This window comes from Excalfactoria chinensis, unplaced genomic scaffold (genome assembly GCF_039878825.1).
Source record: "Excalfactoria chinensis isolate bCotChi1 unplaced genomic scaffold, bCotChi1.hap2 Scaffold_373, whole genome shotgun sequence".
Lineage (NCBI taxonomy): Eukaryota > Metazoa > Chordata > Aves > Galliformes > Phasianidae > Excalfactoria > Excalfactoria chinensis.
The window spans coordinates 18,365-31,957 of NW_027315661.1; the positions used below are offsets into that span (position 1 = coordinate 18,365).

At 48.0% G+C, this 13,593-nt stretch overlaps 1 protein-coding gene across 1 annotated transcript in view; it reads right to left on the minus strand.

Annotated features, from left to right (window-relative positions):
- The window catches only part of LOC140264986 (transcription factor 4-like), a gene marked incomplete at its 5' end in the record, with an annotated part of 39,151 nt that overhangs the window by 11,826 nt on the left and 13,732 nt on the right, over positions 1–13,593 (minus strand). Inside the window, 4 exons of the mRNA XM_072360867.1 lie at positions 277–412; positions 4,242–4,520; positions 6,314–6,387; positions 13,438–13,516. Coding sequence (XP_072216968.1) covers positions 277–412; positions 4,242–4,520; positions 6,314–6,387; positions 13,438–13,516 — 568 coding nt within the window. The remainder of the gene's footprint in view (positions 1–276; positions 413–4,241; positions 4,521–6,313; positions 6,388–13,437; positions 13,517–13,593) is intronic.

A 13,593-nucleotide genomic window follows, 5' to 3' on the forward strand; every position in this document is an offset into this window, starting at 1 on the left:
AATGCAATGGGATGCAATGCAATGGGATGCAATGCAATGGGATGCAATGGGATGCAATGCAATGGGATGCAATGCAATGCAAAGTGGGTGCAATGCAATGCAATGCAATGGGATGCAATGCAATGCAATGCAATGGGATGCAATGCAATGCAATGGGTTGCAATGCAATGCAATGCAATGGGTTGCAATGCAATGCAATGGGTTGCAATGCAATGCAATGCAATGGGATGCAATGCAATGCAATGCAATGGGATGCAATGCAACCTTGCTCCTCACCCCTATAAGGATCCTGGCCTTGGTTGAGCTCCGGCGACGTCGCTGATTGGACGGGGAGCTGAGGCACCGCGACCTGATTGGACAGCAGCGAGTGAGCGGAGCGGAGGCCGACGGCGTCATCCCGATGGGCACCGACCTGCAACGTTATGGGGTCCTATGGGGTCCTATGGGGTCCTATGGGGTCTTATGGGGTCTTATGGGGTCTAATGGGGTCTCTATGGGGTCCTATGGGGTCCTATGGGGTCCTATGGGGTCCTATTGAGTCCTATTGGATTCTATGGGGTCCTATGGGGTCTCTATGGGGTCTTATGGGGTCTTATGGGGTCCTATGGGGACCTATTGGTTCCTATGGGGTCTAATGGGGTCTTATGGGGTCCTATGGGGTCTCTATGGGGTCCTATGGGGGGCTGCAATACCCTCAGCTGCCAGCAGGTGGCGCTGTAACAGGAGGTCTATGGGAGTCAATGGGAGTCTATGGGAGTCAATGGGAGTCAATGGGAGTCAATGGGAGTCTATGGGAGTCAATGGGAGTCTATGGGGTCCAATAGGGTTTAATGGGGTCCTATGGGGTCTTATGGGGTCCTATGGGCTCCTATGGGGTCTTATGGGGTCCTATGGGGTCCTATGGGGTCCTATGGGGTCTTATGGGGTCCTATGGTGTCCTATGGGGTCTTATGGGGTCTTATGGGGTCCTATGGGGTCCTATGGGGTCCTATAGGGTTCTATGGGGTCTTATGGGGTCTAATGGGGTCTAATGGGGTCCTATGGGGTCTTATGGGGTCTTATGGGGTCCTATGGGGTTCTATGGGGTCCTATGGGGTCTTATGGGGTCTAATGGGGTCCTATGGGGTCCTATGGGGTCCTATGGGGTCCTATTGGTTCCTATTGGTTCCTATGGGGTCTAATGGGGTCTTACAGGGTCTTATGGGGTCTTAATGGGGTTTCTATGGGGTCCTATGAGGTTTAATGGGGTCTAATGGGGTCCTATGGGGTCCTATGGGGTCTCTGTGGGGTCCTATGGGGTCTCTATGGGGTCCTATGGGGGGCTGCAATACCATCAGCTGCCAGCAGGTGGCGCTATAACAGGAGGTCTATGGGAGTCAATGGGAGTCAATGGGAGTCAATGGGAGTCAATGGGAGTCTATGGGAGTCAATGGGGTCCTATGTTGTCTCTTATGGGGTCCTATGGGGTCTTATGGGGTCCTATGGGGTCCTATGGGGTCTAATGGGGTCCTATGGGGTCCTAAGGGGTCTTATGGGGTCCTATGTTGTCTCTTATGGGGTCCTATGGGGTCTTATGGGGTCTAATGGGGTCCTATGGGGTCCTATGGGGTCTAATGGGGTCTAATGGGGTCCTATAAGGTCTTATGGGGTCCTATGGGGTCTAATGGGGTCCTATGGGGTCTTATGGGGTTTAATGGGGTCTCTATGGGGTCTAATAAGGTCCTATGGGGTCCTATGGGGTCCTATGGGGTCCTATGGGGTCTTATGGTGTCCTATGGGGTCTTATGGGGTCTTATGGGGTCCTATTGCTTCCTATGGGGTCTTATGGGGTCTTATCGGGTCCTATGGGGTCTTATGGGGTCTAATGGGGTCTTATGGGGTCCTATGGGGTCCTATGGGGTCCTATGGGGTTCTATGGGGTCTTATGGGGTCTTATAGGGTCTAATGGGGTCTTATGGGGTCCTATGGGGTCCTATGGGGTCCTATGGATTCCTTGGGGTCTTATGGGGTCCTATGGGGTCTAATGGGGTCCTATGGGGTCCTATGGGGTCTAATGGGGTCCTATGGGGTCCTATGGGGTCTTATGGGGTCCTATGGGGTCTTATAGAATCCTATGGGGTCTTATGGGGTCCTATGGGGTCCTATGGGGTCTTATGGGGTCTTATGGGGTCTTATGGGGTCCTATGGGGTCCTATAGGGTCCTATGGGGTTTAATGGGGTCTCTATGGGGTCTAATGGGGTCTTATGGGGTCTAATGGGGTCCTATGGGGTCCTATGGGGTCTTATGGGGTCCTATGGGGTCTTATGGGGTCCTATGGGGTCTTATGGGGTCTTACAGGGTCTTATGGGGTCCTATGGGGTCTTATGGGGTCCTATTGATTCCTATGGGGTCTTATAGGGTCTAATGGGGTCCTATGGGGTCTTATCGGGTCCTATTGATTCCTATGGGGTCTTATCGGGTCCTATGGGGTCTAATAGGGTCTTATGGTGTCCTATGGGGTCTATAGGGTCTTATGGGGTCCAATGGGGTCCTATTGATTCCTATGGGGTCTAATGGGGTCCTATTGATTCCTATGGGGTCTAATGGGGTCTTATGGGGTCCTATGGGGTCTTATAGGGTCTAATGGGGGTCCTATGGGGTCTTATGGGGTCTTATCGGGTCCTATGGGGTCTAATGGGGTCCTATGGGGTCCTATGGGGTCCTATGGGGTCCTATGGGGTCTAATGGGGTCTTATGGGGTCCTATGGGGTCTAATGGGGTCTTATGGGGTCCTATGGGGTCTTATGGGGTTTATAGGGTCTAATGGGGTCCTATGGGGTCTTATCGGGTCCTATGGGGTCTTATCGGGTCCTATGGGGTCTTATGGGGTCTTATGGGGTCCTATTGATTCCTATGGGGTCTTATGGGGTCTTATAGGGTCCTATGGGGTCCTATTGATTCCTATGGGGTCTTATAGGGTCTTATGGGGTCTTATTGATTTCTATGGGGTCCTATGGGGTCTTATGAGGTCCTATTGGTTCCTATGGGGTCTTATGGAGCCTTATGGGGTCTTATGGGGTCTTATGGGGTCCTATGGGGTCCTATTGATTCCTATGGGATCTTATGGGGTTCTATGGGGTCTTATGGGGTTCTATGGGGTCTTATGGGGTCCTATTGATTCCTATGGGGTCTTATAGGGCCTAATGGGGTCCTATGGGGTCCTATTGATTCCTATGGGGTCTTATGGGGTCCTATAGGGTTCTATGGGGTCCTATTGATTCCTTGGGGTCTTATGGGGTCCTATGGGGTCCTATGGGGTCTTATGGGGTCCTATTGATTCCTATGGGGTCTTATAGGGTCCTATTGATTCCTATGGGATCTTATGGGGTTCTATGGGGTCTTATAGGGTCTTATTGGGTCCTATGGGGTCTATAGGGTCTAATGGGGTCTTATGGGGTCCTATTGATTCCTACGGGATCTTATAGGGTCTTATGGGGTCCTATTGATTCCTATGGGGTCTAATGGGGTCCTATGGGGTTTATAGGGTCCAATGGGGTCCTATGGGGTCCTATGGGGTCCTATGGGGTCCTATTGATTCCTATGGGGTCTTATGGGGTCCTATGGGGTCTAATGGGGTCCTATTGGTTCTAATGGGGTCTTATGGGGTCGTATGGGGTCTTATGGGGTCCTATGGGGTCCTATTGATTCCTTTGGGTCTTATAGGGTCTTATGGGGTCCTATAGGGTTCTATGGGGTCCTATTGGTTCTAATGGGGTCTTATGGGGTCTAATAGGGTCTTATGGGGTCCTATGGGGTTTATAGGGTCCTATGGGGTCTTATGGGGTCTTATGGGGTCTAATGGGGTCTAATGGGGTACTATGGGGTCCTATGGGGTCTATAGGGTCTAATGGGGTCTTATGGGGTCCTATTGATTCCTATGGGGTTTATAGGGTCCTATGGGGTCCTATTGATTCCTTGGGGTCTTATGGGGTTCTATGGGGTCCTATGGGGTCCTATTGATTCCTATGGGCTCTTATAGGGTCTAATGGGGTCCTATGGGGTCTTATCGGGTCTTATGGTGTCCTATGGGGTCTATAGGGTCTAATGGGGTCTAATGGGATCCTATTGATTCCTATGGGGTTTATAGGGTCTAATGGGGTCCTATTGGTTCCTATAGGGTCCTATGGGATCTTATGGGGTTCTATGGGGTCCTATGGGGTCCTATGGGGTCTTATGGGGTCCTACCCCCCCTATTACTCACCATCACCGCGTGCCTATTGGCCGTCAACAATCCGCTCCCGTAACCGGACCCCAAAGCCGCCATGTTCCCGTTCTGGGTCGACCCCAACACGTTGTGGATCTCCCCTATGGCCGGTCCTATAGGGTCTAATGGGGTCCTATGGGATCCTATAGGGTCTAATGGGGTCCTATGGGATCCTATGGGGTCTAATGGGGTCCTATGGGGTCCGGTTCCGACCGCGTGGTTCCTCAACACGTGGATGGCGTCGTCCAGACGCTCCAAGCGATCCTCGATGCGGCTCTAGGAAGGATAGAGACCCCATAGAGACCCCATAGAGACCCATTAGACCCCATAGACCCCATAGGATCCCATTAGACCCCATAGACCCCATAGGACCCCATTAGACCCCATAGAGACCCCATAGAGACCCATAGAACCCCATATAGCCCCATAGACCCCCATATAGACCCCATAGACCCCTCATAGACCCCTATAGAGCCCCATAGAGCCCCATATAGACCCCATAGACCCCATTGGACCCCATAAGACCCCATAGGACCCCATTAGACCCCATAGAGACCTCATAGAGACCCATAGAACCCCATATAGCCCCATAGACCCCCATATATACCCCATAGACCCCTCATAGACCCCTATAGAGCCCCATAGAGACCCATAAAGCCCCATAGAGCCCCATTAGACCCCATAGACCCCATAGGATCCCATTAGACCCCATAGGATCCCATTAGACCCCATAGACCCCATAGAACCCAATGGGTCCCCATAGGATTCAATAGAGCTCCCGTTATAGCGCCACCTGCTGGCAGCTGAGGGTATTGCAGGCTCCCATTAAACCCTATGGGCCCCATTAAACCCTATGGGCTCCATTAAACCCTATGGGCTCCATTATACCCTATGGGCTCCATTAAACCCTATGGGCTCCATTAAACCCTATGGGCCCCATTAAACCCTATGGGCCCCATTAAACCCTATGGGCTCCATTAAACCCTATGGGCTCCATTATACCCTATGGGCTCCATTAAACCCTATGGGCTCCATTAAACCCTATGGGCTCCATTAAACCCTATGGGCTCCATTAAACCCTATGGGCTCCATTATAGCGCCACCTGCTGGCAGCTGAGGGTATTGCAGGCCCCCATAGAAAACAATGGGGCTCCATAGACCCCCATAGAGACCCCATAGAGACCCCATAGATCCCCATAGAGACCCATAGAGACCCATAGAGCCCCATAGGGACCCATAGAGCCCCATAGAGCCCCATAGAGCCCCATAGCGCCCCATAGAAACCCATAGGACCCCATAGAACCCCATAGACACCCTATTGACCCCCATAGAGACCCATAGAGCCCCATAGAGCCCCATAGAGACCCATAGGGCCCCATAGAGACCCATAGAGACCCCATAGAGCCCCATAGAGACCCCATAGCGCCCCATAGAGACCCATAGAGACCCATAGAGCCCCATAGAGCTCCATAGGGACCCATAGAGACCCATAGAACCCCATAGATCCCCATAGAGCCCCATAGAGCCCCATAGAGACTCATAGGGACCCATAGAACCCCATAGAGACCCATAGGGCTTCATAGAGACCCATAGTGCCCCATAGAGACCCCATAGAACCCCATAGAGCCCCATAGCGCACCATAGAGACCCCATAGAGACCCATAGCGCCCCATAGAGACCCATAGAGACCCCATAGCACCCCATAGAGACCCATAGAGCCCCATAGGACCTCATAGTGACCCATAGAGACCCATAGGACCCCATAGAGACCCATAGCGCCCCATAGAGCCCCATAGCACCCCATAGAGACCCATAGAGCCCCATAGAGACCCATAGAGCCCCATAGAAACCCATAGAGCCCCATAGAGACCCATAGAGCCCCCATAGAGCCCCATAGAGCCCCTATTGACCCCCATAGAGACCCATAGGGACCCATAGAGCCCCATAGAGACCCATAGAGACCCATAGGGCCCCATAGAGACCCATAGAGACCCATAGGGACCCATAGAGCCCCATAGACCCCCATAGAGCCCCATAGCGCCCCATAGAGCCCCATAGAGCCAACGTACCAATGAGTGCAAAGGGCCTTCGTAATTGGGCGAGGCCGACGCTTGAGCTCCAGTTCTCGACCAACCAGCTGGGCCTGTTATAAGGGATAAATTAGCATAAATTAGCATAAATTAGCATAAATTAGCATGCATTAATACGAGGCTTGGGGGAGAGGGGGGTTAGATTTGAGGTAGGCCGAAGCAAGGATGGCCGCCGACGGGTTGAGGCCTAGGTCCAAGATGGCCGCCGTCGGGCCAAGAATGGCCGCCGTCGGGGGGTTGAGGCCTAGTCCAAGATGGCCGCCGTCGGGCCAAGATGGCCGCCGTCTGGGTTGAGGCCTAGTCGGGTCCTAGTCAGGCCTCAATGGGGCCAAGGCCCTATCAGATGGGTGGTAAATATAGGATACCAAGCGGGCGAGGATTGGGGTTAAAAAGGCGGATTTTAGGTTTTATGGGGTGTATTTTTAAGGGTTTTATGGGGTGATTTAGGGTTTTCAAGGTGATTTTTGGGGTTAAAATGAGGTTTTAAAGGGATATTTTGGGGTTTTTAAAGTGGGGGGGGGGGGGGGGGTTGGTTTTGAGGTAGGCCAAGATGGCCGCCGTCGGGTTGAGGCCTAGTCGGGCCTAGTCAGGCCTCAGTGGGCCAAGCCATATAGATGGGGGTTACTATAGGATAAAGGGGGGGATTTTGGGGTTAAAAAGGGGGATTTTAGGGTTTTATGGGGTGATTTTAGGGTTTTATGGGGTGATTTGAGGGTTTTCAAGGTGATTTTTGGGGTTAAAATGGGGGATTTGGGGGTTTTAAAGGGATATTTTGGGGTTTTAAGGTGGGGGGGGGGGGGTTGGTTTTGAGGTAGGCCAAGATGGCCGCCGTCGGGTTGAGGCCTAGTCGGGCCTAGTCAGGCCTCAATGGGCCAAGCCATATAGATGGGGGTTAATATAGGATAAAGGGGGGGATTTTGGGGTTAAATAGTGGGATTTTGGGGTTTTATGGGGTGATTTGAGGGTTTTATGGGGTGATTTGAGGGTTTTCAAGGTGATTTTTGGGGTTAAAATGGGGGATTTGGGGGTTTTAAAGGTGATTTTTGGGGTTTTAAAGTGGGGGGGGGGGGTTGGTTTTGAGGTAGGCCAAGATGGCCGCCGTCGGGTTGAGGCCTAGTCGGGCCTAGTCAGGCCTCAATGGGCCAACCCATATAGATGGGGGCTAATATAGGATAAAGGGGGGGATTTTGGGGTTAAATAGTGGGATTTTAGGGTTTTATGGGGTGATTTTGGGGTTTTATGGGGTGATTTTAGGGTTTTCAAGGTGATTTTTGGGGTTAAAATGGGGGATTTTGGGGTTTTAAAGGTGATTTTTGGGGTTTTAAAGTGGGGGGGGGGGGAGGTTGGTTTTGAGGTAGGCCAAGATGGCCGCCGTCGGGTTGAGGCCTAGTCGGGCCTAGTCAGGCCTCAATGGGCCAAGCCATAGAGATGGGGGTTAATATAGGATAAAGGGGGGGGGATTTTGGGGTTAAATAGTGGGATTTTAGGGTTTTATGGGGTGATTTTAGGGTTTTATGGGGTGATTTTAGGGTTTTAAAGGTGATTTTTAGGGTTAAAAAGGGGGATTTTGGGGGTTTTAAAGGGATATTTTGGGGTTTTAAAGTGGGGGGGGGGGGGTTGGTTTTGAGGTAGGCCAAGATGGGCCGCCGTCGGGTTGAGGCCTAGTCGGGCCTAGTCAGGCCTCAATGGGCCAAAGCCATATAGATGGGGGTTAATATAGGATAAAGGGGAGGATTTTGGGGTTAAATAGTGGGATTTTAGGGTTTTATGGGGTGATTTTAGGGTTTTATGGGGTGATTTTGGGGTTTTCAAGGTGATTTTTGGGGTTAAAATGGGGGGATTTGGGGTTTTAAAGGTGATTTTTGGGGTTTTTAAAGTGGGGGGGGGGGTTGGTTATGAGGTAGGCCAAGATGGCCGCCGTCGGGTTGAGGCCTAGTCGGGCCTAGTCAGGCCTCAATGGGCCAAGCCATATAGATGGGGGTTAATATAGGATAAAGGGGGGGGATTTTGGGGTTAAAAAGGGGGATTTTAGGGTTTTATGGGGTGATTTTAGGGTTTTATGGGGTGATTTTAGGGTTTTCAAGGTGATTTTTGGGTTAAAATGGGGGATTTGGGGGTTTTAAAGGGATATTTTGGGGTTTTAAAGTGGGGGGGGGGGGGTTGGTTTTGAGGTAGGCCAAGATGGCCGCCGTCGGGTTGAGGCCTAGTCGGGCCTAGTCAGGCCTCAATGGGCCAAGCCATATAGATGGGGGTTAATATAGGATAAAAGGGGGAGATTTTGGGGTTAAATAGTGGATTTTAGGTTTTTATGGGGTGATTTTAGGGTTTTATGGGGTGATTTTGGGGTTTTCAAGGTGATTTTTGGGGTTAAAATGGGGGATTTTGGGGTTTTAAAGGGATATTTTGGGGTTTTAAAGTGGGGGGGGGGTTGGTTTTGAGGTAGGCCAAGATGGCCGCCGTCGGGTTGAGGCCTAGTCGGGCCTAGTCAGGCCTCAATGGGCCAACCCATATAGATGGGGGTTAATATAGGATAAAGGGGGGGATTTTGGGGTTAAAATGGGGGATTTAGGGTTTTATGGGGTGATTTTAGGGTTTTATGGGGTGATTTTAGGGTTTTAAAGGTGATTTTTAGGGTTAAAAAGGGGGATTTTGGGGGTTTTAAAGGATATTTGGGGTTTTAAGGTGGGGGGGGGGGTTGGTTTTGAGGTAGGCCAAGATGGCCGCCGTCGGGTTGAGGCCTAGTCGGGCCTAGTCAGGCCTCAATGGGCCAAGCCATATAGATGGGGGTTAATATAGGATAAAGGGGGGGGATTTTGGGGGTTAAATAGTGGGATTTTAGGGTTTTATGGGGTGATTTTAGGGTTTTATGGGGTGATTTTAGGGTTTTCAAGGTGATTTTTGGGGTTAAAATGGGGGATTTTGGGGTTTTAAAGGTGATTTTTGGGGTTTTAAAGTGGGGGGGGGGGGGGGTTGGTTTTGAGGTAGGCCAAGATGGCCGCCGTCGGGTTGAGGCCTAGTCGGGCCTAGTCAGGCCTCAGTGGGCCAAGCCATATAGATGGGGGTTAATATAGGATAAAGGGGGGGATTTTGGGGTTAAATAGTGGGATTTTTAGGGTTTTATGGGGTGATTTTGGGGTTTTATGGGGTGATTTTAGGGTTTTATGGGGTGATTTTGGGGTTTTCAAGGTGATTTTTGGGGTTAAAATGGGGGATTTTGGGGTTTTAAAGGGATATTTTGGGGTTTTAAAGGGGGGGGGGGGGGGTTGGTTTTTGAGGTAGGCCAAGATGGCCGCCGTCGGGTTGAGGCCTAGTCGGGCCTAGTCAGGCCTCAATGGGCCAAGCCATAGAGATGGGGGTTAATATAGGATAAAGGGGGGGGATTTTGGGGTTAAATAGTGGGATTTTAGGGTTTTATGGGGGTGATTTTAGGGTTTTATGGGGTGATTTTAGGGTTTTAAAGGTGATTTTTAGGGTTTAAAATGGGGGATTTTGGGGTTTTAAAGGGATATTTTGGGGTTTTAAAGTGGGGGGGGGGGGGTTGGTTATGAGGTAGGCCAAGATGGCGGCCTATAAGTTCCCATTAGACCCCATAAGACCCCATTAGACCCCATAGGACCCCATTAAACCCCATAAGGACCCCATAGAGACCCCATAGAAACCCATAGTGACCCCCATAAGACCCCATAAGGCCCCATTAGACCCCATAGGACCCCATAAGACCCCATTAGACCCCATAAAACCCCATTAGACCCCATAGGACCCCATTAGACCCCATAGGACCCCATTAGACCTCATTAGACCCCATAAGTCCCTATAGGAACCTATAGGATCCCATAAGGCGATTTTGGGGTTTTATGGGGTTTTTTAGGGTCATTTTTAGGGTTTTTAGGGTCATTTTTAGGGTTTTTGGGGTCGATTTTCACCATTTTCGGGTCATTTTTAGGGTTTTTAGGGTCATTTTTAGGGTTTTTAGGGCCAATTTTAGGGTTTTTTGGGGGTTTTATGGGGTTTTTGGGCCGATTTTAGGGTTTTTGGGGTCGATTTTTAGGGTTTTTGGGGTCAATTTTCACCATTTTCGGGTCATTTTTAGGGTTTTTATAGGCCAATTTTAGGGTTTTTTGGGGGTTTTATGGGGGTTTTTTAGGGTCATTTTTAGGGTTTTTTGGGGTGTTTTAGGGTCATTTTTAGGGTCTTTTTGGGGTTTTATGGGGTTTTTAGGGCCAATTTTAGGGTTTTTGGGGTCATTTTTAGGGTTTTTGGGGTCAATTTTCGCCTTTTTTGGGTCATTTTTAGGGTTTTTAGGGTCATTTTTAGGGTTTTTAGGGCCAATTTTAGGGTTTTTGGGGGGTTTTATGGGGTTTTTAGGGTCATTTTTAGGGTTTTTAGGGCCAATTTTAGGGGTTTTTTTGGGGGTTTTATGGGGTTTTTAGGGTCATTTTTAGGGTTTTTTGGGCTATTTTTTGGGTTTTTTTGGGGTCATTATGGGGTTTTATGGGGTATTTTTGGGGTATTTTTTAGGGTATTTTGGGGCTTTTTGGGGTCAATTTTAGGGTTTTTTTGGGTCATTTTTAGGGTTTTTAGGGTCATTTTTAGGGTTTTAGGGCAATTTTAGGGTTTTTTGGGGATTTTATGGGGTTTTTGGGGCCGATTTTAGGGTTTTTGGGCGTCGATTTTTAGGGTTTTTGGGGTCAATTTTCACCATTTTCGGGTCATTTTTAGGGTTTTTAGGGCCAATTTTAGGGTTTTTTAGGGGTTTTATGGGGTTTTTAGGGTCATTTTTAGGGTATTTTGGGGTAATTTTTGGGTTTTTTGGGGGTCATTATGGGGTTTTATGGGTATTTTTGGGGTATTTTTAGGGTATTTTGGGGCTTTTTGGGGTCAATTTTAGGGTTTTTAGGGTCAATTTTAGGGGTTTTGGGGCCAATTTTAGGGTTTTTTGGGGGTTTTATGGGGCTTTTAGGGTCATTTTTAGGGTTTTTGGGGTCGATTTTTAGGGTTTTTGGGGTCAATTTTCGCCTTTTTTGGGTCATTTTTAGGGTTTTTCGGATCATTTTTAGGGTATTTTTGTCCATTTTTAGGGCATTTTTAGGGTATTTTTGGGCAATTTTAGGGTTTTTAGGGCCAATTTTAGGGTTTTTTGGGGTTTTTAGGCCAATTTTTGGGTTTTTTTTGGGGTATTTTTAGGGTTTTTGGGGCCAATTTTCGGGTTTTTAGGGTTTTTAGGGGTCAATTTTTGGGGTATTTTTAGGGTTTTTGGGGTCAATTTTCGGGTTTTTAGGTTTTTAGGGTCAATTTTTGGGGTATTTTTAGGGTTTTTGGGGTCAATTTTCGGGTTTTTTGGGGTTTTTATGGGGTTTTATGGGGTATATTTGGGGTTTTATGGGATATTTTTCGGGTTTTTAGGGTGATTTAGGGTCAATTTCCGCCTTTTTAGGGTGAATTTTAGGGTTTTTAGGTCCAATTTTGGGGTATTTTGGGGTTTTTGGGGCCAATTTTCGGGTTTTATGGGGTATTTTTGGGGTAATTTTAGGGTTTTTTGGGGGTATTTTTGGGGTATTTTGATGTTTTTAGGGTCATTTTTAGGGTTTTTGGGGTCAATTTTCGGGGTTTTTTGGGGTTTTATGGGGTTTTTGGGGCCGATTTTAGGGTTTTCGGGGTCAATTTTAGGGTTTTTGGGGTCAATTTTCACCATTTTTGGGTCATTTTTAGGGTTTTTTGGGGCTATTTTGGGGTATTTTTAGGGTTTTTTGGGTCAATTTTAGGGTCTTTTGGGGGTTTTATGGGGTTTTTAGGGTCATTTTTAGGGTTTTTTGGGGTATTTTTGGGGTAATTTTAGGGTTTTATGGGGCATTTTTGGGGTCATTTTGGGGTTTTTAGGGCCAATATTGGGGTTTTTAGGGGATTATAAGGTTATTTTTAGGGTTTTTTGGGGGTTTTATGGGGTTTTTAGGGTCATTTTTAGGGTTTTTTGGGGTGTTTTAGGGTCATTTTTAGGGTCTTTTGGGGGTTTTATGGGGTTTTTAGGGCCGATTTTAGGGTTTTTGGGGCCAATTTTAGGGTTTTTGGGGTCAATTTTCACCATTTTTGGGTCATTTTTAGGGTTTTTAGGGTCATTTTAAGGGTTTTTAGGGCCAATTTTAGGGTTTTTTGGGGGTTTTATGGGGTTTTTAGGGTCATTTTTTAGGGTTTTTGGGGTCGATTTTTAGGGTTTTTGGGGTCAATTTTCACCATTTTCGGGTCATTTTTAGGGTTTTTCGGGTCATTTTTAGGGTTTTTAGGGTCATTTTTAGGGTTTTTTAGGGTCATTTTTAGGGTTTTTTGGGGTATTTTTCGGGTTTTTTGGGGTCATTATGGGGTTTTATGGGGTATTTTTGGGGTATTTTTAGGGTATTTTGGGGGTTTTTGGGGTCAATTTTAGGGTTTTTAGGGCCAATTTTGGGGTATTTTGGGGTTTTTGGGGCCAATTTTCGGGTTTTATGGGATATTTTGGGGTATTTTTAGGGTTTTTTGGGGCTATTTTGAGTTTTTTGGGGCCAATTTTAGGGTTTTATGGGCTGATTTTAGGGTTTTTAGGGTCAATTTTAGGGTTTTTTGGGGTATTTTTAGGGTCTTTTGGGGTATTTTTGGGGTTTTTAGGGCCAATTTTAGGGTTTTTAGGTCCATTTTTAGGGTTTTTTGGGGGGTTTTAGGGGTATTTTAGGGTTTTATGGGGTATTTTGGGGTAATTTTTGTCCTTTTTTGGGGTATTTTTGGGGTATTTTTAGGGTTTTTGGGGCCAATTTTAGGGTTTTTGTGGCCAATTTTGGGGTTTTTTGGGGTTTTTGGGGTCGATTTTCGCCATTTTTGGGTCATTTTTAGGGTTTTTTGCCCTTTTTTTGGGCATTTTTAGGGTATTTTTGGGGTATTTTTCATGTTTTTAGGGTCATTTTTAGGGTTTTTAGGGTCAATTTTAGGGTTTTTAGGGCCAATTTCCTCCATTTTTGGGTCATTTTTAGGGTTTTTAGGGTCATTTTTAGGGTTTTTGGGGTCGATTTTCGCCATTTTCGGGTCATTTTTAGGGTATTTTTGTCCATTTTTAGGGTATTTTATAGGGTAAAACCCACCTGCGAGAGAAGGGGGAGAAGCGACGGGCGTCGAAGGGTTGGACGGGAAACTGGCGTTGGTGTGATCGGGTGAATAGATCTAATAGAGAGACATGGCAAACAAAGGGTTAAATCCCCATAGGAAACAATGGGGGCCCATAGGAATCAATGGGAGCC